General features: G+C 37.9%; 1 protein-coding gene across 15 annotated transcripts in view; it reads right to left on the reverse strand.

The window, feature by feature from the left end:
- The window catches only part of BPTF (bromodomain PHD finger transcription factor), a 144,742-nt gene that overhangs the window by 39,201 nt on the left and 83,098 nt on the right, over window positions 1–22,443 (reverse strand). For all 15 annotated transcript variants that reach the window (XM_007125971.3, XM_024130490.2, XM_024130487.2 and 12 more), the window contains 8 exons: window positions 15,623–15,752; window positions 15,083–15,221; window positions 12,751–12,930; window positions 9,368–11,678; window positions 5,031–5,155; window positions 4,119–4,247; window positions 2,180–2,330; window positions 1,327–1,369 (listed from right to left, as the gene is read on the reverse strand). In XM_007125971.3, the coding sequence (XP_007126033.2) occupies window positions 1,327–1,369; window positions 2,180–2,330; window positions 4,119–4,247; window positions 5,031–5,155; window positions 9,368–11,678; window positions 12,751–12,930; window positions 15,083–15,221; window positions 15,623–15,752 (3,208 nt within the window). The remainder of the gene's footprint in view (window positions 1–1,326; window positions 1,370–2,179; window positions 2,331–4,118; window positions 4,248–5,030; window positions 5,156–9,367; window positions 11,679–12,750; window positions 12,931–15,082; window positions 15,222–15,622; window positions 15,753–22,443) is intronic.

A 22,443-nucleotide genomic window follows, 5' to 3' on the forward strand; every position in this document is an offset into this window, starting at 1 on the left:
GCACAGGCTCCGGACGTGCAGGCTCAGTGGCCATGGCTCACAGGCCTAGCCGCTCCGCGGCATGTGGGATCTTCCCGGACCGGGGCACGAACCCGTGTGCCCTGCATCGGCAGGTGGACTCTCAACCACTGCGCCACCAGGGAAGCCCCAAGAAAGATATTTTAAATAAAAATTTTGAAGTAATATATAGATTAAGTATATACTGCTCTGTTCAATTAAGCTATATACAGGTGGATGTCCATCACCTCAGAAACTGACACACATAGGAAAAGCAAAGAATACAATGTTCTTGGGGGACTTAGAGAGGTAACACATCACCAAGTTCAGGTTCTAACTTTCAACTGCCAGAGAAAAACTCATTATCAAATTAAAGAAATTGACCCCCTGGCCCCCCCAAAAAAGTAATACCTTGGGTTACATTGTAGAGATGACAAAACACATCTATAAAATGAAAAACAAAACAACTAGCCAGTCTTTCTATGAGTGGAGAGATAGACATGACAAAATCCAGAAGTGCTGTTATCTCAAACTTTGATCTAACTGAAGATGACCTCTAGTAAACCACTGTAAAAGATACAAGAACTTGAAAAAATATTTTATAAAATATGAGGAAAAAGGTAAAACATGAGGAAATGAGTCTGATTTATTTATGTGATATGTAATTTTTAAGTAAGTTATGTGTAACTAAGTTAATGATACCTATTTTATCTATTTCTATTTTATCTATATCCTGAAAGTTTATATATTCAAGTCTGGCTAAAAACTTTCATAGTATCTTCTTATTAGAATGAAGGGGTAATTACCTTTTATTTGGGTCCCTAAATAGTCAGGCACATATGATACGTCACAGTATGGAAATACTAAGACACCACAGTAGCTTGATGACCACCAATTACAACAAACTCATACTCTTAGTACAACTCACTTTTTTGTAGACTACAGAGATTTTACGGATTGGAATTTTACAGGAAAAAATTATCTTTAGAAACTACCCTTTGAATTATAAATATAATAAATAAGAGAAGTTATACTTCAAACATTGTTCTTCAAATGTGTACACTTTTTGCAAAACCAAAGCTTGGTATATCCACAGAGCTATTTTCAAGTACTGAAATTAAGATATATATGAGATACACGTAAAAATAAAAAAGCACATGAATATACAATTACTGTGCTTTTAGTGTGCACGAATTTGGCTAAAAATGTCAATTCGCTGCCAGGTGGGACTGGTACCAACTCCCCCACCTGCTGGGCAGCCAATCGCTGCTGTTTGAGGTGAGCCTCCATTTGGGCCTTGAAGTCCTCTGCCTTCTTCTGTTCACTAACCTTAGCCTGTTGCTCAACTGCTTGTGCCTTTTCTTTCTCCACTCTGCAGGGAAAGAAAGGAGGAATTTATCAGAAACTACAGGCATACCTCATAGATATTGTGGGTCTGGCTCCAGATCACTGCAATAAAGCAAATGTCGCAATAAAGCGAGTCACATGATTTTGCTGGTTTCCCAGTGCATATAAAAGTGATGTTTACATTATACTGTAGTCTACTAAGTGTGCAATAACATTATGTCTAAAAAAAGAAAGTACATACCTTAATTTAAAAAATACTTTCTTGCTAAAAAATGCTAATAATCATCTGAGCTTTCAGTGAGTCGTAGTAGTAACATCAAAGATCAATGATCACAGAGCATCATAACAAATATAATAATAATGAAAAATTTTGAAATACTGTGAGAATTACCAAAATGTGACACAGAGACACAAAGTAAGCAAATGCTGTTGGGGAAAGGGTGCCTATAGACTTTCTCAATGCAGGGTTGCCACAAATCTTCAGCTTGTAAAAAACGCAGCATTTGCGAAGCGCAATAAAATGAGTATGTCTGTATCCTACCAGGCATCTGGCATCTAATATTAAGTGAAATCTGGTTAAGTTCCACATCATACAAAAAGTATAAAATTATTTCAATTTAAAAATAAAACATTTAAATTAAGGTAGTTCAAAATTGACAAGTAGATAATAACTCATAAAAATTAGAAAGAAGACATTAATAAATGATACACAGCTAGAGAATCAAAAGGTGGAGCAAAATTAGGACATACCGAATAAACTATTAAAGGGGTAATTCTTTAATTCTGAAGTGACAAAAATCTTCAGCATCTGATCACATATAAACCATTTCCTTACCTCTCAGCAAACGCCCTGATCTCCCATAATTCCAACTCTTCCTCTGCTACCCAGGTTTCAATAATAACAGGGCCAGTTTGCTTGGGTGTTTCTGGTCTCTTTGGCCGCAATGCACTCGATCGAAGGCCTTTCCTCTGAGGCGTAGGTGTCTCTTTGGAAAAGAAATCGGAGTATTTTAAGCAATATAGCTTCTAAATTGTAGTACTTCTGGCATCTTCTCTTATATCATGAAAAGCAGGGATTGGCAAACATTTTCTTAAAGGGCCAGATGGTAAATACTTTAGACTATGCAGGCCAGATGGTCTCTGCTACAACTTCTCAACGCTGTATCATAAAAGGAGCCAAAGACAATACATAAGTGAGAAAGTGTGGCTGTGTTCCAATCAAACTTTATTAACAAAAGCAGATGGTGTGTCAAAGCTCACGGTTTGCTGGCCCCTGATATAAAAGCCCTATTACCCTTTACACAGCCTGTTCCCTCTGCCTGGAACACTACTCCTAGCCTCCTTCCCCCTCATTTGACTGGTGCCTAATTCATCCTTCAGACCGCAACATGGATACAACCTTCTTCAAGAAGCGTAGCGTGCTCCTCCCAGCGGGGCTGGGTGTCCTTGAAATGTACAACTCTGGCGATCTATATTTCCCTATCAGGGCACCGAGAAGAGGGACTGGAGAGTTACTAATGTAAAGGAGGGATCGGAAACTATTAAGAATAGATATAATCTCCAGTGATAAGATTCTAAAAATAAAAAGTAGGGACAGACAAGCATTGAACCTTCCCATATGTTCAGGAAAGAGGGAAGCAGTAGAATCACAGGCAAGCAACAGAAGGAAACTGAAACAGCAGCAGGACCTGGATTGTATGAAGTGATACAAGAAAAGAAAAGTGATTCAAGGAGACAGCAGTGGTTTACATCAACAGCTGTGGAGTCAAGACTGACGGCTGGTCAGGAACGCCTTCTTCCATCAGTGTGTCTTTGCCTATCAACTGAGCTGTCTATTCCTGTTCCAGGACAACATTGTTTTAATTATACTAATATTTCATCATCTATTAGGACAGCTACCCCCTTACTGGTACTCTTTTCAAAAAAGCCATTCCCATTTATTCTCCAAGATGAGCTTTTGAGTTGATTTAATCAAGATTCAAAAAATTAAATTTATCCATTTGGGGACAATTAACTTCTATAAAATAGTAAGCTTCTATTTATAGACAGCATTTTCTTTTTACACGTTTCTTCATAGTTGTTCCCCTAAGTATTTTTACTACACATGTAAAATAAAATTATTTATTTTTGTCTAATTATATATCTTGAATCTGGGTGGACACCTTACTGGACTCTTTTTAGTGTTTATAGTTTTGATTCTCAAGTACAGAATTATCATACCTTTTCTTTGCTTCCTTTAGAATAGGGGCTGGATCCCATTCTTCTATGTATTTGCCACCTAGGGCCTATCCTGTAGGTGTCTATAAATGTTTCCCGAGTAACTCTTTATGCCTCTTAGGTTACTTCTACCCCGAGCACTGAAGTATTACACAATAGCTTGAACCCTTGAGTCAACAAATCTTCACTGACCACTTAACGTGTCATATTCTGCAGCAGGTTCCAGGACTACAACCAGACAGACTCAAAGGCTTGAGTCTTGGAGCTGACAGCCTGGTGTCAACCACTGCTCCATATCTTTAATTACTGATAAAAGAGGTATTTGTACCCTTCCTCTGCCTGGCACCACGACTGCAGGCATCACTGTGTGTCTAGTGGAATTTTGCTATGTTTATTAACTAAATATCATTTTAAAAACAGAATAGTTTGTGATGAAAAAGTATTTTTTTCAAAAGTTGAATAAAGAGTTAAAGAAACAATTATAATCAAACTTCAATTCATAAAGGATATGGCTAACAGGTAAATAATAAAAGAATAGAATTCTTTCTACTCCTTACCTTTTGGTGCTTCTGGAACTCCAATGGGGCAGATGATTTTCCTGATACAATATTCAGATCGAATGCCATAAGGACCAACATCTCGCCTCTTAATTATTTCTGTTGTTGTGATTTCAGTTTCAGATGTTTCTATGGTGATTTAATTCACATAGTATTAATAACCACCCAAAATATTCAGAGAATAAAAAGGTACAACATCTGGTACCCTAAAAAAGAGACTAAACCTTTGGAAACATTTGCTTAATGAACAGCTAGCTAGCTGCAGGACCATCACTAGATTGCAACAATACTGAGTTTCTTCCTCACTGAAAATTTCTAAACTGAGCAAAATGCTGTTTGGGCACAGCTTAGTTCCTGGTGGCAAAATTCGGTCAAAATAATGAAAACCCTACGAGAGCAGCAGCAAGCACAGGGTTCCAGATGTCCCAATTTTATTTATTTATTTATTTATTTTGCAGTACGCGGGCCTCTCACTGTTGTGGCCTCTCCCGTTGCGGAGCACAGGCTCCGGACGCGCAGGCTCAGCGGCCATGGCTCACGGGCCCAGCCTCTCCGCGGCATGTGGGATGTTCCCGGACCGGGGCACGAACCCGTGTACCCTGCATCGGCAGGCGGACCCTCAACCACTGCGCCACCAGGGAAGCCCCAGATGTCCCAATTTAAATGATTTATACTGTGCGGTAAGAAATATCTTTTAAAAATTCACACTGGTTCACACGTTAGTGACTCCCCTTATAATGTGAAACCCCCCTGCCCGGCCCCCAGGATTTTATAGCATGTGCTGCTAAACTTGACCAAAGCCTTGTTTTTAAAATACTAGCACTATATTTTAATAAATAACAGATATGCTTAAAGTGAACTGTCAAGAGATTTTTCTCTTTTAACTTAAAGTAGAAAATAAAAAACCGCTACCTGTCCGTGTAGTCCCTCCTCCCGGAGGAGCCTTGGCTGCCATGTCATCCCATCTCAGACTTGCCCACAGTAACCGCAACATAAGACTCACTCCAGCTAAGGACTTCACAGTCTGAAGCCTGTACCTGAAAGAAAAACCCAAGAAAAACGATGTATGTACACACACACACACACACACACACACACACACACACACACATACACTCTACTAAACTGAAGGATTGTTTTTTGTCCTCATTGTGACTTCAATATTTATCATATGGCTTTATAAGCACTTTGGTTATTATATGTCCCTTAATAAAAGAACTTTTTTGTTCCCAGGCATAACATGCATCTAACAATTCACAAAGGGGCTGTAGTCACTTCAAATGCCATATAAATATGTAAAACAAAGCATGTTTCATTGTAAGACTGATATGGCAACAATTTACAAAGATTTTATAAATTTAGCCTAATTCTAAAATATGTGTTAGAAAAATTATGAATGAGAGCATATATGGAGAAATAAATAATTGTGTGACAATGTGATAAGTGATCTGAAGAATAATAAAATCTTAACTGATTTTTGCTGAAACAAACTGAAAATGTTTCAATTTTCTCAAAAAGCAAAACTAAAAGACCTCACAAATCCAATAAAACCTTTCCAGATGGACAGAAATTTTGTACTGAAATGGTGGTTCTGCAAAACACGAAGTACTGGATGATGAATGCTGCTAATACTAATGTTACTTTAACAACATTAGTGTAGTTTTAGAATCCTATGATACAATGAATAATAAAAAAGGACATTACTATGTTAGTTACTAGTCAGGAGACAAAGGAATCTCTGTGTTCAGGTTTCTTCTAAACACTGTATACAAAGTTATTGAACATTTTAGATATTCTTTTAAAAATAATATTAAAAACACATTTCAGAATGAATTTACAACTGCAATGAATATCATGTCTTAAAATGGAGTTAACCATACAACATTTTAAAGTAGCCCTAGGCTGTCAATTCTCTATTAGTGGTTTTGTATAATTAAATATTTTATTGAAGTTTCCACATACTTAAATGAATATACTGATTGATTGTACTGTAGGGAAAGCCTATGAAACGAAATAATTTCCTCCTCTAATAGAGGTACAAGGTAAATCTTAGACAATTTATATTTGAAAAGCAATGCTTTCTATTCTTAACGTTAAGTTAGAAAAGCAAACAATGTGAGAAGGAGAAAGTTCTAGCCAAAAAGTTGCTGCAACTTCTTAACTTCCCCTCCCCAGCTGTGACACCATTATTTTCTTTGTTGTGCTATCACCCTGTGAATCCTCTGACCTGGACCAACAGTTCTTAAATTAGAGGGCAAATGTTAATCAGTGCAAGGATGTCCTGAGAGGGGGAGAGTGTCTGTCACTTTCAGACCACACACCCTAAAGAAATGCCTAGGGAACTTTGGACTCATGGGAGAAAACAGATGAATATTTATTTGGAAAGAGAGTTGTTTCTCATTCTCTCTCTTCTTCCTCCAATCACTCTCAACAAACAACAACTTGAAAGCATCTCTATTTTACAATGGAAACAACACCAGGTGGGGAACACATCTCATGCATTAGAGCGTGTTCATTCATTTACTCATTCAAAAAATACTTGAGTGTCTTCTATGTATTAAACTACGTGAAAGGAGCTGGGGACACAGACATGAATTATAATGTCTTCCTGCATCCGCAGGAGCTGTAACAGAGGAAAGCAGAAGGGAATGGTACCTGATTGGGCCCAGGGATGGGGATGAGAGCTTTGCTGGAGTCTCAAAGGACAAGGGTGAGGGGGCAGCTGACCAAAGGCAAGGGGGCACACATGTGCTGAGGAGGAAGGTGTACAAAAGCACACACTTCTTCCTGAAAACCACATCCGGTGTACTCTGGCTGGAGGGAAGGGGTGTGAAGGTGCAGCGAGAGATGAAGCTGGCACGAGAGAAGAAGGCAGAAGCCAAAATGTGCTGCAGCAAATGGAAGGATTAAAGAGCATCGGCGGCCATCTATAAGGAGATCTCTGAAATGTACCCAGTTTTGCATGGGTTATAAAGGGGAGTACTTCTCAGTGACATGGTGACAAACGCTTTCCCCTTCCCAGCCCTGTGGTGGTTAACACGTCCTCTTTAAATGCCTGCTCAGCTCAGTCAGAACATTCACAGGATAGAGCTGCATTTTAGGAGTATCCTTCTGACAGCACCGTGGAGAAAACTACTGGTTCAAAGTGATCATGAAACACAGAATCAGGGCCTGGGGAAAAGGGAGTAAGGGAATGGACAGTGTGGAGGGAAAAAGAGGCCCTAATGAGTCAATGAGACAAGTTCCACTTTTTCAGTACTGCTCAGCCTTAATGTTAAATGTAATAAAGACCAAACATGCGCCTTTGGCATTCTTAGCTCCTACTCTAAGCATCAGACATATTTTATTCAAGTGTGAGTAGAAAAATGCATTTCACATGCATGGTTTTTATAGCGATACATTAAAAAAAAATGCATTCTAAAGTCAAGAATAATTTACAACTTTACCCATGCCTCTGTTAGACAGAAGGGATTATGTTTTTCTCAACCTCAGCAAAATAAGACGTTAGCATATATCTGAAGGCAGTATCTGTTTAAAACATACAGGAAGGTACTTCCTTCCATTAAAAAATGAGAAATTAACTAAACAGATAAAAACTGTGCCCCCAGTGCATATGAAAACATAACAATACAAGGTTTCTGAAACCCAGCCGTGCAGAAAAGGGCCCTGGGCAACACGTGAACAGAACTGGTTCAGAGAAAAGTGCTTCGCAGTCAAGCCTACCTTCCATTTACAGAATAGAAAAGAGCAGAAAGGTCGGCCTCCACAACTGCCAGGTCACTTTAATTAAAATATTTGTACATAGTAACTTTTCCAGTGGGAAAGAAGTTACCTGCAGGACAGTCAAGGATACATTTTGGGACCGCTCTCAATGAAGAAAGCAGAAAAGTGCAGAGTAATCCTACAAATCCATGAACTGTAATGAAGAGTTCCTTGATTCCCTGCAGGATTCTGCAAATCCTTCATTGCAGGCCCTGCAGAGAAATTGTACTTTTCAGCTGTCTCTATTGAATGTGTAATGGAGTGATGATATTTTAATTCAAATCAAAAGATGAGTTATTAAAAACTTGGTCAAACCAACTATGACTGGTCATATTAATTCATTCCTTTATAGAGAGTACTCATTTACAGTCTTTTTTTTTTAAATACTAGCTAATTGTAATATAAAGAAAACAAGAAAAGTATGATTTCAACTTAAAGGAACCATACTAAAGACACACAGAAATGAAGCCGAAAGTGAAATGGAGTCTGCTCAGGAACTTGCTGACGTCATGAACTTCAGGATCCTAGCGAAATCTCACTGCAGACAAGACCGTTCCTAGTTTCTGAGCATGTCCCACAGAACTCTTATGTTTTCAACGTTCATGTTCCATCCTTTTCAATTTTAAGGGTGAAAAGATAAAAAGACAAGGACATGGAAAAGCACAAAGCAAGGACAAATACGTGAAATGTGATACAGAAGATAAGGTACTGGACTGGGATTTAGGAAAACCAGGCACTATTCCTAACTCAGTTCCTCTGGGACCAGAGGCAAATTATTATGCATCTAAAAAAGATACGAATTTCTAAGATCCTTTCCCAATTTAAAACTACATGATCTTACAACTGCCAACTCTACGTACTTATAATTTATCCCCAAAGCTTAATGCCCAGAAAATTTTAAATTAAGACTATTTCTGGGTTTAAAGAAACTCTCTAAGGAATCTCAGACTACCTTTTCTCACATAAATTAACAGAGAACTCCAAAACAAATGTCTATCATGCAAACAAATTACATTAAGATTTCTACATTATGATGAACCTTGTGTGATTTACAGGCCTGTTTCCTATGTCTTATGTTTTTATGAATTACCTAACAGAAATAAAATACAAACATTCCAGCAAGTTGGTGATTATCCAATTCTGTGATTATCTCACTCCCAAAGCAAACACATGGCAATAAGTTGGAGGTTAGACCACGAAAACAACTATGTTTGACACAGTTCTTTTGTCTTGTGAAAAGTGAAGCTGAATTTCATTTTAAAGGATTCCTTTATATTTTCAGTCTTTAAACATTTTTCCCTAAGTAAACTTTAGTACCTACCAGCTGGCCGAGTTAAAAACTCTCTGTATCTTATTTCCATTACTAACTTTGCCCATTAAATATATATTTCCCTGTCTTATTTCTGTTATCTCATAAACGAGATACTTTTATTAGATAATTCTTTAAAAATTTTCTCCCTCCCCCAAATGCATTTTAAAGTACATACCTCCAAGTGATACCAAAGGTTGGTCTAGGAGAAGGATATGGCCATATATCCAAGGCAGGTTTTGCATTGTAATTAAAATAAGGGACTTCTCGGATTCCTCCTTTTCTGGCCAATTTTTTTAGGTCATCATTGGGCAAAACAAATATGCTCTTCTTGCTGCTCTTGGTGATAAACTTTCTGTATGACGGCAGAGCTGTACCTGAACGAGTCTTCTTGGGTCTTGAAAACTTCATGAGTTTCACTTTGTCTCTTGTGGAATATTCTTTGCTCACGGTCATAGATGTTACCAGAGTGCCTCCTGCGGTGGTCAGTGAGTCTGTCACTGTCGTGGTGACCACAGTTTTGCTCTGCTCCTTCACAGAGATTATGTCCACACTGCTGCCTGTGGAGGGCGTGGAAAGCTTTGTTACCGTTGTAGTGGTGGTTGTGACAGTGGACTTGGCACAATTTTCTGTGGAAGAGACCACAGTCTGCTTATCAACTTTTGCTACCTTAATTACGGTTTTTGATTCTGTGGCCACTGTGGACGTCATGGTGGTGACTTCTGTGATGACTGTTTTTCTTCTAGATTCTCCGTTGACATTTTCATCTTTGTTGGTGGGCGGGCCATTTTCATCAATAAAATCATTACCGAAGTTAGAGTCCTCTCCAGAAGTAACAGGAGACGAAGTAACTTTCTTAACTTCGCAGGTTTCAATTTCCATATCTTCTTCCTGATTGGCGGAACTGCTTTCTGGACAAGATGGCAGAGGCCTGGTAGCTTGGGTACCCTCAGACTCTTTGGTTGATGGCAGGGTCTCTAGGCGATCTTGGTAGGCACCTTCAGTATCCGAAGACCTCAGTAAACATGATTTTGTTTCCAAGTTGTTTTTTTCACTAAAATCTTCCATGATGACATCACCATTCATGAATGGCTTTACAGTAGATTCTTTAACAGTCAAAGACTTAATATCATTTTCAGGAATTATTTTATTTATATTATTAACCTTTGGTTCAACGTCACAACTTCCTACTTTACTCTCAGAAATGTCTTTCAAGCATTCACCTTTCAAATATACTTTAGGTTTATTATCTTTTCCATTTATTTGAAAGGTACTTGCTTTCTGTCCTTTCTTTTCAGACTCTCGGTTTTCATTATTCTTTTTGTCAGTGACACTTTTCAGATTCATTTGATCAATACATTTATTAAGTGGTCTCTCCTCTAATTTCTGATCTTGACTTGGTTTTTTACCATTTGCTTCATTTACCTTAGCCTGCAGCCTGTCGTCACAGTTTCCAGTGGTCTTATCTGAAACAAACTCATGTTTCAATGGTTCTAAGCCTTCACTACCTTGTTCTTGAGTTATTAACTGTTCAGAAATACTTTCATTGCTATTCTGAACAATCATATCTTCTTCACTGCTGTCTTGAATAGACATAGTATCAGAACTATTTTCCAAAGTGCTATTATATTCAGAATCACATCCCAATTTTCCTTCAAAGTCTATTGCTTTTGACAGAGATGGGATATCTCTATCATCAGTACTTTTAGGTACTGATGGAAGTAAAGGGCTCTGGGAAGGAGACACAATGGTGTCATTATCTTCCTGTATGAGTGGTTTTTTGTTCTTATAGATCAAAGTACCAATTTCATCTGCACTGGCTAGTTTAGCGTCATCAATGAGAAAATCACTTCCTTTTGTTTTAATCTTACTGGGTTCCTGGCCTTTACTGGCAGGGTCAGAGAGACTCTCATCTACATCATTTCGAACAGAATTTTGTTTCTGACAGTTTGTCTCTGTGCTCTGAATGGACGCATCATCTAGCATTTGATCTTTTGAGTAAAGTTTGTTTGTTGTATGATCAGGATCACTGATTCCAAGAATTGAGGAATCATTTTGTGAACATCCCCGAATCAAGTCTGCAGATTTATCGTTACTTGCATTAGAGCTCTGTTCTTGTGTAAGCAAGTCACTTTGACACCCTTCTTTTACTTTTGTTATTACTGGTGATTCAGACAGACTTTTCGAAGAACTTGTGGAGGTCTTTCCTATACCCTTAATTCCACCCTCCAACTTCATTTTCTCGTGGCGTTGTTTTTCTTCCAGTGTAAACTGTTTAATTCTCCTTTCAAGAAGTCCATCTAGTTTGGATGATTTGATTTTCTTTTTATAACTAGTCCTTAAATGAAAACCCTCACTGACATTGACCACATCTACTTGAGAACTTTCCTGACAATTTATATGTGACTCTGTTTTCACATCATCATCTATTTCCATCGGTTCTTCCTTAAAGGATTTATCATTGTCAGAGTCTAAAACTTCTTTTACATCTGTGAAACAAAGACATTTATATAAATGTAATTTTTAGTCTGAAATGTGGAATTCATGATAATATGTTCACTTTAAAAAATACCAGTTTTTCTGATTTTTACTCAAAACCTTAACTATAAATAGCTATATATTTAAAAGTTCCTGATATGATTAAAATAGGTCAAGGGACAGGGCTAAACTTTATAAAAGGTTAAAAAACACATACATTCCAAATATTTAAATATTCTGATTCCTAGTATCTAAAAATGATGGAATGCCACAAGGAAAAATAACTTAGTATGTGATAGCTATTGCATATACCAGTACCTTCACATAAAATTTTATACAGAGTATTTTATGGTTATAAAACACATTAAGGCTCATGCATTATCTAACTTATCTAGTTTTTTTAAAAAATACTTTTCACAAAAGTCAATGTAAGTTCCTCAAAAGGTTGAACGTAGAGTTATCTCTTGATCCAGCAATTCCACCCCATGTATTTACCCAAGAGAAACGAAAACATATGTCCACATAAGAACTTGTACATGAATGTTCATATTTCCATTATTCTTAATAGCCAAAAAGAAACAACCCAAATGTCCACCATGAATGGATAAACACAACATGACGTATCCATACAACAGAATATTATTTGTAAATAAAAAGGAATGAAGTATTGATACATGCTACAACATGGATGAACTTTGAAAACATGCTAAGTGAAAGAAGCCAGACACAAAGGACCACATACTACCTGATTCCATTTATATGGAATGTCCAAAACAGGCAAATCCATAGAGACAGAAAGTAGACTGGGATTTAGAGAGGACTGACTGCTAGTGGGTATGAGGTTTCTTTTTGGGGTGATGAAAATGTTCTAAAATTGAGTATGGTGATAGATGAACAACTCTGTGAATATAGTAAAAACCACTGAATTGTACACTGTAAGTGCGTGAGTTATGTGGCATATGAATCATGTTTCAATAATGCTATTATCAAAAAGAGACATTGCAGTACCTTTCCTGCTGTGCGAACTAGATCCAGTGCTTTCTTATCACCCCCAGGCTGCCCGCCACACTTTTCTCTCCTTACCTTGGTCCTTCTTCTCAGTAACCTTTGAAATGTCCATTTCACTTTGGTCTGCTCCTTTTGTAGCATCTGAATCTTTTACCTCGCCTTTCTCAGAATCAGACTCTGTTTTTATTTTTTTTGGACTTCGTGGACTTTTTCTTCTATCTGATTCATCCATATTTTCATCCATGTTATTTTTAGCTAAAAAAGCCCCCAAGTATATAGTAATTACAAGTATGTCAAATACTGGCAATTTACTTTAATACACCTAGTTTAGTGGAAATTACCAAGTATATTCCAGCAATTTATACTTTATTTTTTATTCAAAAAAACCCAAAATACAAAAGTTGAAGCTATTACATTCTTTCTTATATGCTCAGCTGACCTAAAGCACAGAAGTAATGACTACAGTTTAGATGTACTTCAGAAACCTTCACATATGAGACTATTTCAACCTGTTCACTGACTTCAGAAAGTCTGCATCAGTGGTTTTTAACATACTTTGATTTGTATTACAGAACCATATTAGAATTGGATAAACGCTATGATCCCCTACCCAGAAAAAAAGTACATACACAAACTTTTGTAATAAATTTCAATGGATTCTTGAATACAGTTGAAGTTTATCTATAGATTCCAAGTTAAGAATACTTAAGTCTGTATCACAGAAAAGAGAAATAACCAAATGCAACGTGTAGCCTTGTTTGGACCTGATTTACTACTGGTTTGTTCCCTGCTACCAACTGGGAGGAAAAGACTCAAAAGATGCCCCAAGACCAACTTGGTACCTGCTAGATAAAGGCCCAGCATTTGGACAATAGAAAACCCCATGCTAAGGAAAGTGGATACAAAATAAATTTGCAAAAGCCTAAATGTTTTGCCTATTGATAATCTGGATTTTATTACATAGGTCAAACACAACTAAAGAAAAGCTCTCTATAATTCTTTCTAAGTGCTACACAGGTAACTGGAACAATGAAATAGTAATAAAAATTATAACAATCTTTTAGAATTTATTATAATGGACATTTAGCTTGAATATAATCAGATAATGTAAATGAATACTGAATATTTCTATTTAGCAAATAGAAACAGTTATTGAACATCTGCTATATGCAAGACACTCCTAGTCCTAAAAAATAAATTCCAGTGAGCTCTATAAAATACACGTTTTTTTCTGTTAAAAGGTAATTCAATGACAACTTTCCCACATTAACAGTTTCAAAAATCTACTGGTTCAGGTTTCATGAGAACCATTCACAAGGAGGCCAAATCAGTTAGCTAGGTGTGTACATAGTACTTATTTGGCACTACAGCATGGGCTTCACAGGAAAGACCATATCACACCATAAATTAGCACATATGCTGCAGAGTGAACAGAACTGCTTTTGAAAATTGCTTAGATAACAAAGGAGAGACAACATGGTAGAGTGCAAAAAGGGCAATGGAAGCACTATCTGTGTGACCTTCAGTATGGCACTTAACATCTTCATGAAATAATTTGTTCATGTAACATGAGTTTCAAAATATTTACCTCCTAAAAGGGCAGTTCACCTCTACAGTTCTGTGATTCTAAAGTTGGGACTTCCCAGGTGGCGCAGTGGTTAAGAATCCGCCTGCCAATGCAGCGGACACAGGTTCGAGCCCTGGTCCGGGAAGATTCCCACATGCCGCGGAGCAACTACGCCCGTGCGCCACAACTACTGAGCCTGCGCTCTAGAGCCCACAAGCCACAACTACTGAGCCTGCAAGCCACAACTACCGAAGCCCACGCGCCTAGAGCCCGTGCTCCACAACAAGAGAAGCCACCACAATGAGAAGCCCACGCACCGTAACAAAGAGTAGCCCCCACTCGCCACAACTAGAGAAAGCTCGCACGCAGCAACGAAGACCAAACGCAGCCAAAAAATAAATAAATAAAGTCATCAGCCAGTAGCATAAACTGAGTTACTATCTCCTTTATGTGATAGTGTTATGGAAGCCTCTATCGCTTTCTTTCTGGTTTTGTTAAATATTACAATGCTGAGGTCACCAGACTGTGTTTCCTCAAGAAGTCAGGTAGTACTGAATTTAAGATTTTAGAAAAACAATTAGGTAGCTGAGGCCTTCTTTCTTTTAACAAGTTCTATCCTATCATCTTTTTAAGCTAAAATCCTAGATATCAAAATCCCATGAGTAAAGGTAATTTAAAAAACTTTAGAGTTTATAATTATTAAACTACATTAGTAATTTTGCACATTCTAGTAAGAACTGCAGAAAAACACTTTTATCCAAAATACAGTCAATATACTACAAATTTATAAGAATACAAATCAGAAACAATTATGCAGTAAAAACAGCTTAAATTACTTACTTTCTTCTAATGACTTTCTGTAATTCACATTAGTATTGCCTGGCAATTTAGGAACAAACCTATAAACATGAGTTTTACTAATCCAGCTCCAACCACCATATCCTGTTACTCTGTATTCCTCTCCTTTTTGTTTCCAAACCTGGTGTAAGTGAAAACATGCTGATTAAACAAGAATGAGAATGTTTTAAGGTTTTACACATTTTTACTAAATAAAATCAATGGCCAGGCAAATTAATTTACCAGTCCATTTTATTTTCACTGAGAATCAAAGATTTATGAAGAAACTTAATATTCCTTTCTAATATGAAAAATGTAAAACAATTTTACATTTATAACAATTTCTACAAATTGGTCTAATGACTCACCTATATTCTACTAACATAAACCTATGCTTATAAAATTGCCAGAAAGATTTACTTAATTCCAACTACGTTAATTAAAAGTGTGTCAAAAGTAAAAAAAAATTACTAAGTACTCAAAACTGTAGAATCAAAGTCTCAGAAATGGCTAACACTATTTAAAAGATCATACCAAAATTACCTGATGTTTAACTGGAAACGTATATTTTACCCATGTAGCTTGTTGCATTGTTTCTTCCTCTTCTTGTTTTTTCTCTTTTTTTTTGACTTTCTCCTTTTCTTCTCTTTCAATTGATGTCATTCTATGTAACCTAAGAATATATGGATAGAAAGACAGAATTATACTCAACTATGAAAAATAAACAAAAAAGATAAAAATATAGTACTGAAAATTAGGAAGACAAAAACAAAGAATGGTTAGCTATAATCCCACAGCCCAGAAAACCCAGACTCATAAAAATAAGTAGATGTACAATTCTCTAATAGTAAAAAAATCAAATAGTACAGAAAGGAAAAAAACAGAACATGCTATCCTTCTCATATGCCTCTACATAAGAAATATACTCACTTATGACTTATTTATGCATATACCAACACTGTAATATAATATCCTTTTTGTGTAATTATAAATACAATTACACAGTCTTTAATCAATGAAAAACTGCACTAGATCTTTCCATACCAGAAGATACATATCTTCTTTCCTTCCGCCCAAAAGACCAACAAATCCCAAAACTCTTATTTTGTCAACCAATATTCCTATTTCTACTAGCACTTGGGATTTTAAAGTCTTCAGAGGGTCCACTAACATAGAACTCAGGTTTCCTACAACCACAGAGAAAGGGACCCACAGGGCTCCTGCTTTTGGATGACGGGAAGGGTTGGGCAGGAAGGACCACATTGACAGGGCATTAATCATTAGGCATAGGGCACAGACCACACTCTTTTTTCGGGTAAGAAAATAGTTATCACTGCACCTACCAGTAAGGAGCTGGGCAGGTCTGTGGTGAGCTTCTACTTTAAGGTGATTAGATCAGATTTTCATGAATGGGAATATTTCCCATAAAGAAGAACATTAACCAAAATCTACGAAGAAAGGAGCTCCGGTCTCTAAGAGCCCTAGTGGTAGAAGAATTGCTTTTATCATACCCTACCCAGATGTAGCCAATTTCAAATGCACAGCTATGTGAAAAGAATCAAGAGATCTTTTGTTAACTTGGCGGAGCGGAAGAAAGATGTGAGAGGGGATTTAATTCTTTTCACCTCTGTCCCTCCACCAAAAACTTCCTATCTATTTATCTATCTCCACTTTGAATAAAGCTTTGTGTCCTTGTGATTACAGCACCCTAGAATCTAGCGCCGCCCCGGGCCAAGAGCTCAGGCCTGTTAACTGCACACAACTAGTTCAGCAAAGATTCTTCATCTCTCACTACCGATGGGAGAGGAAAGGGAGTGGATTCTCACTAGGGACTGATTAGTCTCAGATACCATAACTTGCAACCAGGGAGTGGGGAAAGCTCTGCAGCCACAACACAGTGGAGAACCTGCCAGCTGCAGCTCTCCAGAGTAAAGACGTAGTGACTGAGCTACCACCAAGTAGTATTTCTCAACAGGGTTTTTGTGGGTTCAGCTTTAAACACCTATAAAAGGCCAGGTCTGGCACAGCAACGGAGCCATCTTCGCAGATGGTGGCCAGGAATGGAGCACTGTCTGGGGAGAACACCAGTACGGTGACGCTGTGGGAACGCACAGCTAAGCCGGGCACTCAGCTTGCGCTCTTGGTGTTCATATGGGGAACAGGTCCATCTTCATCATCAAAGACAAAGGCTTCACCTTGCTGACGCCAGGCCAGTGAGGTAGTACTGTAGCTAAACTGTGATGTCCGCTCTCCCAGAATAGATTCTACTGTTCTCACTACTTCCAACACAATCCTTACGGGAAAGGGCAGCAGGAAAGGTGAGCTCTGCAGGGGTTCAATTCCATTCAGTTGGGCAGAAATCTTGGCTACTGCTGGCAGCCTGACGGCCCCAGGAAAGAAGCCCCATGATGCTGGTACTACGAGCCTCCAGACACCACTCCGTACTGGCGGGTGCACTGGGGGCAGGGGCTCCCTCCACACGTCCTCGGTTCAGAGAGCCGAGCCAGGAGTGTGGACTGAGCCTCAACTCCGTTCCCCATCTCCACAGGGTTTGGTTGTGTTTCTCTTCCTATTACAAACAAAGCTACAGGAAACCGTGTTTCATGTGTTTCTTAGCAAACTTGAGGAATATCCCTTTATGTTTCCCGCTGGTAGAATGGCTGAGTCCAAAGAGTATTATATTTAAAGTGCTGACAGATGGCGCCCAATTGCTCTTCAGATGTGCACGCTTCACACTGCCATCAATTAGAAAACAACCCTGCTTTCCCGCACCTTCATTCAAGTTAGTACCAAACTTCTAAATTACTAGCCCAATTGAGAGAGAAGAAATACTAGCCCATTGTTTTTATGTACGTTTCTTTAATTATGAGAGAATTAACCACTTTTTTATGTCTACTGGCCTTTTATATTTATTTTTCTGCCAAATGCCTGTTCAAATCCTGTGTCTTATCTGTAATGGGCTTTTCATTTATAAAAGGTCTTTTTCATTTATAAAAGGAAAGTTTCCATTTGTGGTGCACATATTTTTCCTCAGTGTCTCATCTGTCTTTTGGATTTGATTATATTATTTTTCCACTCAGAATTTTAAATACATATATCCACTTTTTTCATCTATGGCATCTGGGTTTTATATCTGTTTGAAAAGAAAGTATCACAACAGAAACAAAAATTAATCCACGTGCTCTTAAGTTTTTTGTTATAGTTTTTAACAATATGTTGGGTATTTTTCAATCCTCAATTGTCTGAATGCTTTTGCTGAGGCAGGAATCTGGGTGATATTTTCCCCAAACACGCCCTCTTTTCCTTCTCTGACAGGCAAAGCTATCACAGTGGACTCCCACATGTGTTTAGGTCTATTTCTGGATTCTCTGTTTGATTCCACTGCTCTACTTCTTCTATAGTACAAATTATTTTGATTATCATAGCTTCAAGATACATTCTAAATATCTATTCCCTTTTTTTGTAATACCTACTTCCCTTTTCTCACACATTTTCTAGAGGAAATATCAGTATCATTTGGGTCAAGCCTCCCTCTCCCTCCAGGAAGAAAACTCCTATTCACAATGCAAATGAATATTAAATTTGATAGATTAAGTTAATATAATTAATATACTGCATGGCATCTTTAGAAAAATGCAACATACATATGTAAGCATATGATGTATCTTTTCATTTACTCAAAGTATCCTTTATATCTTTTTTTTTTTTTGGCCACTGCACAGCAAGTGGATCCTAGTTCCTCAACCAGGGATTGAACCCGCAGTGGAAGTGCAAAGTCCTAACTACTGGACCGCCAAGGAAGTCCCAAAGTATCCTTTATATCCTTGGTATAGTTTTAACGATTTCTTTACAGGCTCCTAAATATTTATTAAATATATTCCTGGTTTGAGGTGTTTTGTCGTTGCTGGATGTTTTCTTCATTGTAATTTTTTTTTTTTTTTTTTTTTTGTGGTATGCGGGCCTTCCTCTGTTGTGGCCTCTCCTGTTGCGGAGCACAGGCTCCGGACGCTCAGGCTCAGCGGCCATGACTCACGGGCCCAGCCGCTCCGCGGCATGTGGGGTCCTCCCATACAGGGGCGCGAACCCGGTTCCCCTGCATCGGCAGGCGGACGCGCAACCACTGCGCCACCAGGGAAGCCCCCTTCACTGTAATTTTTAAAAATATGTAAACTGTAACCAAGTTAAGAAACAGAACCTTATCAATAACCACTACATCCAAAACTAGTGTGTCCCACCCCCAGGCAGCCATTATCCTGACTTCTGTGTTATCATTCCCTTGCTTTTCTTTATAGTTTTACCACCACCTATGTGTGTATCCCGAACAATATAAAGTTTGGCTTCTGAAAACTCAGCAAGAAGAAAACTAGCTGCATGAGCAAGAGCAATATTGTCACTATTAAAAGCAGGTTCCCAGGAAAAAGTAAATTTGTCTCCAGGTCACCTTTCACAAGTTAAGAGCCTCTTGTGGTGCAATCAGAGGGCGCAGTCATAAGCAACGCCTAGAAGACAGTGCGCTCACCACACTCAGGGTACCTGGCAAGATCATGTGTGAACAGGTGCACTGCAGAGCCAGAATCATGCACTGCTCTGCTCTTCCTGCTTTTGTGCCTTTTGAGGATTCTATGGCGTGACTGGTGAAAACTCTCAGTTCTCCCCCACTGACTTGGGATTTGGCTTTCTTGGGTAGGGTACCACTCACTCATCCTCCTGCAATACTGCTTGCAGTTTTACCGGTGCTGTCTTCTCTGTTGTTCCCCTTGTCCCTGTGGGTTTATGCTTTGAAAAAATCCCTTTGCCATAGTTTTGGTGGAGTTCAGTGGGGAGCAAAATTAGATGTGCTCATTCAATTTGTTATTTTAACTCAGAATTCCCGCTGTATTTTCTTCATGGTTACTATCTGCATATATAAAACCGACTGTTCAGTATGGGGGCCACCTTAAATAATTTTCATATTGTTTTATAGTTTTTCAGTCAATTAAGTATATAATTAGATCAACTACATATAATTGTCCCTACATTTACCTAGTTATGTTTTATTTCTCTCGGTAAATTGCATTAATACTTTAAAGAAAAGTTAAAAGATAACAGCAACGGTGGGGATCTCTGTTTTGTTCCCCCTGAATGTTAATGGGAAAACTTCAAGGGTTTCATCAAAAAACATGACGGTTTGGTTTGAAATACATCTTTACGAAAAAGGGGAGGGGGCATTCATCTATTTCTACTTACCCAAGTTTTTTTTTAAACCAAGAATTAATAATGAACTTATATCTTCTTAATAAACAAATACCTTCTTGACATCTAATGAGAAAATCAAAGTTTTCTTTCTTTGACTTCTTAAAATAGCAAGGTATTAATAATCTCCTAAGAACAGACAAACCTTCCATACCTAGAGGAAGTCAAATTAGTCATGATTTATTATTCTTTTAATTTACTCTTGACTATATTTGCTAATGCTCTGTTTAAGATTTCTTGCATACACTTCTGTTTGCTATTAATTATTAATCAATGGTAAATATTAATCAATGAGACAGGGCCATGATTTTCTATTTATGTATTTAACAAGTTTTAGAACAGTTTTGTACTAACAGAAATAATAATGAACCGGATTTCCTTCTTTTTCTATGTTATGGAATAGTTTAAATAGAATTATCTGTTTCCTAAAATTTGAAGAACTTCCTCATGAAATCATCTGGTCCTGCCCATCTCCTTAATGACAGGTGAAGTGACGTCCTTCAAACTGAACCAGAAATCCTTTGCTTGCCTAAGAGTGGCCTCTGCCCTCCTGTCCAATGATTCAGATCAGTGGGACTCCTCCTCCCCAACCCTTCCCCCACCCAAAAAGAGGAGGCCAGTAGGGCACTTTCTCTATGGATGCAGGAAGCCTGAATGCTATGTTAGTGGACTCGGTGAAGGTTTGAAATCCAAAGTATCAGTGAGAGACAGTCAGAAATATTGTTTGTTACATCCCCTTTTTCATTCTTGATATTGGTTATTTGTTCTTTATCCTTCCCCCCCACCCGCCCAGTTCCTGATAATCTCATCAGAGGTTTGTAAATATAATAGTATCTGAGGTACACATCTGTTTTCTATTTCATCAAATATTGACGTATTTCCAATCTTCGGTTTGACTCATTGAGATGCATGCCTAGCTAATTAATTTGCAGTTTTTCTTGTTTAGCGTAAGCACTGAAGGCTACCCATTTCCCCTAGGTACTCTTTAGCTGTTTCCCACAAATTTCAATTTATGTCGTATTCTCATGAACATTCAATTCATAATGTTTTCTAGTTTCCATTATGATTTTTTGACCATTTGTTATTTATTTAGAAGCATATTTCTTAAGTGTCAAGCATATAGGCCTTACACTTCTTTAAACTTTTACCACAAATGTCTACATCCCTAAACAATACAGCATTATATTTGCATACATTCTTTTAACCTTTACATAAACAGAATCACACTACATATATTTTCAGGCAAAGAATTGTTTCACTCTGTTGTATATTTCTGAAAGTCCATCTCATTGACTCATGTTGCTCTGGTTTGCTTTTTTACTGCTGTACAGTATGCTATTAGAGAACCACACCATAATTTAAACATGCCTGATTATGGGCATTTAGGGATTGTTACCAATTTTCGCCATTACGAAATATTATAAGGAACACCTTTCTACATGTCTCTTCATGTACAGCTACAAGGTTTCGCTAAGGTTATTAGTTAGGAACAGGACTGTATTCTCAATATTACTTTTACCAAATTGTTCTCTAAGATGGTTGTAGTATTTAGCTCTTTTATCAACAACGTATCAGAATTCTCTTCCTATAATATCACACATTTGTCAATACTCTTTAAATTTATGACAATCCAATGGATGTGAAATAACAGCCCCTAGTTTTGGGGGTTTGGGGTTTTTAAAAAATATTTTGATTGTATGTAGGATCTGTTACTCCAAAGATACCATGAGTCTTTACACAGTAAGATCTTAAAGTGTGGCAAAGATGTCTGCATTGTGAGTGGTACGTAGGGACTGAAACTGTTTTCAAACCAGCAGAATCACCTCTACAAGCCCACATTCATCCTGGAATATATTCTCAGACCTTTTTTTTTTTTTTTTTTTTTGGCCATGCCCCGTGGCATGTGAGATCTTCCCTGACCAGGGATCGAATCCATGCCCCCTGCAGTGGAAGCGCAGAGTCTTAACCACTGGCCTACCATGGAAGGCCCCAGCCCCTAGTTCTGTGGGGGTTTTTTTTGACATCTTTATTGGAGTAAAACTGCTTCACAATGGTGTGTTAGCTTCTGCTGTATAACAAAGTGAATCAGCTATACATATACATATATCCCCATTATCTCCTCCCTCTTGCGT

The sequence above is a fragment of the Physeter macrocephalus genome, chromosome 14 (genome assembly GCF_002837175.3).
Source record: "Physeter macrocephalus isolate SW-GA chromosome 14, ASM283717v5, whole genome shotgun sequence".
Lineage (NCBI taxonomy): Eukaryota > Metazoa > Chordata > Mammalia > Artiodactyla > Physeteridae > Physeter > Physeter macrocephalus.